Source organism: Nicotiana sylvestris, chromosome 6 (assembly GCF_000393655.2).
Source record: "Nicotiana sylvestris chromosome 6, ASM39365v2, whole genome shotgun sequence".
NCBI classification, from domain to species: Eukaryota; Viridiplantae; Streptophyta; class Magnoliopsida; order Solanales; family Solanaceae; genus Nicotiana; species Nicotiana sylvestris.
The window spans coordinates 104,005,305-104,009,839 of NC_091062.1; the positions used below are offsets into that span (position 1 = coordinate 104,005,305).

Here is a 4,535-nt window from a genome sequence, read left to right on the forward strand (position 1 = left end):
AATATCATTACCACTTCATTTCAATACCCTTTCTCAGAGTGTTGAACTTTACCGCCTCGATTTCTTCACTCTCCATTATCTTCTACAATGGCGTCCATCGCCGCTCCTGGTCTCGCACTTTCCGTCCACCGTTCACACCGCCGGCTCACTCCTGCCACCGCAACCACCACCACTGCTGCCTCTGTCCCTTCACTTACAATCAAATCCAAGCATCCTACATTCCCTTCCTCCCAAAACCCTAAACCCTCATCCTCACGCCCCCGCGACAATTTTGACATTTTGGGCTCGAAAAAGCTCCAAAATATCGTAAAAACCACCGCAGCCATTGGCTGTGGTCTCTACGCGCTCTCCAACGGCGTGTCCAACGCTAAACTCAGCGGAAACGGTGGCGGCGGCTCCTCCGGTGGTTCTGGCGGTGGTGGTGGAGGGGGAGGTGGCGGAGATAGCTTCTGGTCGAAGATTTTCTCTCCAGCGGCTATTGCTGGAGAAGAAGAATCACAGGAATGGGATTCTCACGGCTTGCCGGCGAATATTGTGGTACAACTGAACAAACTAAGCGGGTTCAAGAAGTACAAGGTCTCCGACATCATGTTCCTCGATCGCCGCCGCGGGTCAACGGTAGGGACGGAGGATTCCTTCTTCGAAATGGTGTCTCTACGGCCAAATGGTGTCTACACGAAGGCGCAGCTCACTAAAGAGCTGGAAACCCTAGCTACCAGTGGAATGTTCGAGAAAGTTGATCTAGATGCAAAAACAAACCCTAATGGAACAGTCGGAGTTACGATATCCTTTTTAGAAAGCACGTGGCAGTCAGCTGATAGATTTAGGTGTATCAATGTGGGCCTAATGCCACAGTCTAAGCCCATTGAAATGGATCCAGACATGACTGAGAAGGAGAAATTGGAGTATTACAGGAGCCAGGAGAAGGATTATAGGAGGAGGATTGAAAGGTCAAGGCCATGTTTGTTGCCGCCATCCGTGCAAAGGGAGATTTTGCAGATGTTGAGGGAGCAAGGGGCAGTTAGTGCTAGGTTGTTGCAGAAGATTAGGGATAGAGTGCAGCAGTGGTATCATGAGAATGGTTACGCGTGCGCCCAAGTTGTGAATTTTGGGAATTTGAATACTAAGGAGGTGGTTTGTGAGGTGGTGGAAGGGGATATTACTCAAATGGTCGTTCAGTTTCAGGATAAGCTGGGAAATGTATGTGAGGGAAACACTCAATATCCGGTTGTCCGGAGAGAATTGCCTAGGCAGGTAAAAGATACAAAGTCAATCCATTAATTAGTCCTATATCCCAAATTAGTTACTGTCATCAATATGAATCCCGTTATGTTCCATTTCATTCAAATAGTTAAGGCAAAAAAGGGGTTTTGTAAAATAGAACCTCATTATATCTCACGTTTATCCTTGCATGGACTTACAAGATGAATAAAAGAACTGTTCTTTCTGAAATACAAGAGATTTTGTTCAATTTAATTGTCTTACAGAAAAGGAATAAAAGAAATCCTTTCTGAAAATGCTGTGGACTTTGGTTTCTGTGTACAATCTGATTGGTGTCATTGTACATAGAGAGGAAATGATTGTTTTTAAGTTTTCAGACCTGAATGACAGTCTACCTACGCCAGTTATGCTTTCAAGTTATTGGTACTCTTTCATTAATGCCAGTTGTGTTTGGTTAGCTTCACTACTTAAGCATGAGTTTGATGGGTCATACTTGTCGTTTAAAGTTTTATGTTGCTATTGGGCTGAAGGAGCTACTGCAGTAATTTTCTGCATTCTCGTTTTAATTAAACTTCTAGTACATGTTGAATTTCATAATTCTGCTGATTTGGAGCATGCCTACTGGTCCTACATCTTTTGGTGGTTCTTTTTCAATACTGTGGAATCGTAGAGAAATCTGATTAAATATCTCTGTACATCAATGTAACATTGTACGTGTATATTTCAATGCTAGTATATTATGTTTTGTCATGCATTTGAATACAATTTGGGACTAACATGGCTCTCAAATGTGTGTGATACTTCAGCTTCGTCAAGGACAAGTTTTCAACATTGAAGCTGGAAAACAGGCTTTGAGAAATATAAATTCTCTAGCTCTCTTCTCTAATATTGAAGTCAACCCTCGCCCAGATGAAAAGAATGAGGGAGGGATAATTGTTGAAATTAAGCTCAAGGAGTTGGAACAGAAGTCAGCTGAAGTCAGTACTGAATGGAGCATTGTCCCTGGACGTGGAGGTCGCCCCACATTGGTACACCATTAAGCATCTCGACTGCATGGTTTTGATATGGATTATAACTGTTAGTTCACTGCTAAATGCCTTCCTTTTCTGTATTATGGCATTCAGGCTTCAATTCAACCTGGTGGAACTGTTTCATTTGAGCATCGGAATCTTAAGGGGCTCAATCGGTCAATTCTTGGTTCTGTGACTACCAGTAACTTCCTCAATCCTCAGGTGATTGTTCTTTTTTATTTCATTGCTGATGCTTTTGGTTTGTTTTTTTAATCCTTTTTCCAGTGGCTTAAACCTTAGCAACAATCCCTGTCTAATTTGTTTTACAGGATGATCTTGCTTTTAAGTTAGAGTATGTTCATCCGTATTTGGATGGTGTTTACAATTCGCGAAACCGTACGCTTAAAGCTAGCTGCTTCAACAGCAGGAAGTTGAGTCCTGTCTTTACTGGGGGCCCTGGAGTAGATGAAGTCCCTCCTATATGGGTTGATCGCGCTGGACTTAAAGCCAACATTACTGAGGTAGGGCCAATACTGATACAAGTGTGATGCATCTGCTAGCAGGTCTCTATCATTTAGTGTTTGTCGGCTTTGCGGGAACCTTTGTAGAATTTGATGATCAATAGTAAAATTCAAATTAAAAAAAGAATATCTCTCTTAGGTACGTATATGACTTATTAAATCTAAGAAAGTTTGTAGCTATGGCATCACAGAGAGCTCTGTTTGGGACTTGTAAGAAGTTCATGTAGGTATTATATAATTACGCAATTTGATGCTTAACTGTATATTTGCTGCAGAATTTCACTCGTCAGAGTAAATTCACCTATGGACTTGTGATGGAAGAGATAACAACACGCGATGAAAGCAGCCATATTTCTTCTCGTGGGCAGAGGGTACTGCCAAGTGGTGGAATTAGTGCAGATGGGCCTCCCACAACGCTTAGTGAAACTGGCATTGACCGCATGGCATTTTTACAAGCTAACATCACACGAGATAACACCAAATTCGTAAATGGGACAATTGTTGGTGAGAGGAATGTCTTCCAGGTGAGATTAGCTTTTTGTATTCTTTTTGGATTTTACTGAATTCATTTTCTTTTGCAAATCAAAATGGAAGTAGCTTTTGGTCTTTATTAATAGATATTACCACATTATCTACTGCCAGTCCTATTTTAAAATACTGCCAGTCATATATGTCATATATTTCTTTCATCTGAGGGCATCTCATTTGTTCCTCATGAAGCAAGTTTTCAACGTTTATCAATTGACTGTTACCCATGCTCTAGATTTTCATATACCTTTTTACCGTTGTAGCTACTCTGATAAATTATCTCATTTGTTGTGAAAAATGTATGAGATGAATGGTGTCTTCTGGAACTAATTATTGGTTAAATTTCTTTTATGGACTCTTGTCTAATATTTAATATTGCGTTACAGGTTGATCAAGGACTTGGAATTGGCAGTAAGTTCCCATTCTTTAACCGCCACCAGCTGACAATGACCCGATTTGTCCAGCTGAAGCAAGTAGAAGAAGGCGTTGGTAAGGCTCCGCCACCTGTCCTAGTCCTCCATGGCCACTATGGTGGATGTGTTGGAGATCTTCCCAGTTATGATGCTTTCACACTTGGGGGACCTTATTCAGTAAGGGGCTACAATATGGGAGAGATAGGTGCAGCTAGAAATATACTGGAGGTATGTATGGTTTCTCTATCAAAGCTATGATGTGAACTTATTTCTCTCATTTTTTCTTGAAGTGCTACTTGGCCATAGCTAGACAATTGCTTGTGCAAAACTTATGTTTGATAAATGTCTTTTATCTAATGTATTGATGCTACCTTCAGCTGGCTGCTGAGATGCGGATACCTGTGAGAAACACACATGTCTATGCATTTGCAGAACATGGAAATGATCTTGGGAGTTCAAAAGATGTCAAAGGAAACCCAACAGAGGTTTATAGGCGGATGGGTCATGGCTCCTCGTATGGAGTTGGCGTGAAACTAGGCTTAGTACGAGCAGAATATGCTGTTGACCACAATTCTGGGACTGGAGCAATATTTTTCCGTTTTGGAGAGAGATTCTAGTTTCAGATTCCTTGGCCAGATTCTTTTTTTGCAGCTAGTCAGACCTATGAGTTAAGAACTGCACGGTTCTGAGTTTGAACTTCAGTTATGTCTTAAAATGTTGTTTGCTAAAAGATCGGCTATAATTGTGGTTAGAACCTTTTCGAAAGTGAGTATTCCGTAGCTTTTTTGCTCGTGTAAGCAAAATATGTTAATATAGTAATTTGTGCATTTTCTTTCTTCTCA

At 41.3% G+C, this 4,535-nt stretch overlaps 1 protein-coding gene across 1 annotated transcript; it reads left to right on the plus strand.

Moving 5' to 3' along the window:
* On the plus strand, positions 1-4,535 carry LOC104228787 (protein TOC75-3, chloroplastic). The gene is made up of 7 exons (XM_009781326.2): positions 1-1,254; positions 2,028-2,249; positions 2,346-2,453; positions 2,561-2,752; positions 3,028-3,276; positions 3,667-3,921; positions 4,071-4,535. Exons 1-7 carry the CDS (start codon positions 88-90, stop codon positions 4,308-4,310), a joined length of 2,433 nt encoding a protein of 810 aa, XP_009779628.1. The 5' UTR covers positions 1-87; the 3' UTR covers positions 4,311-4,535.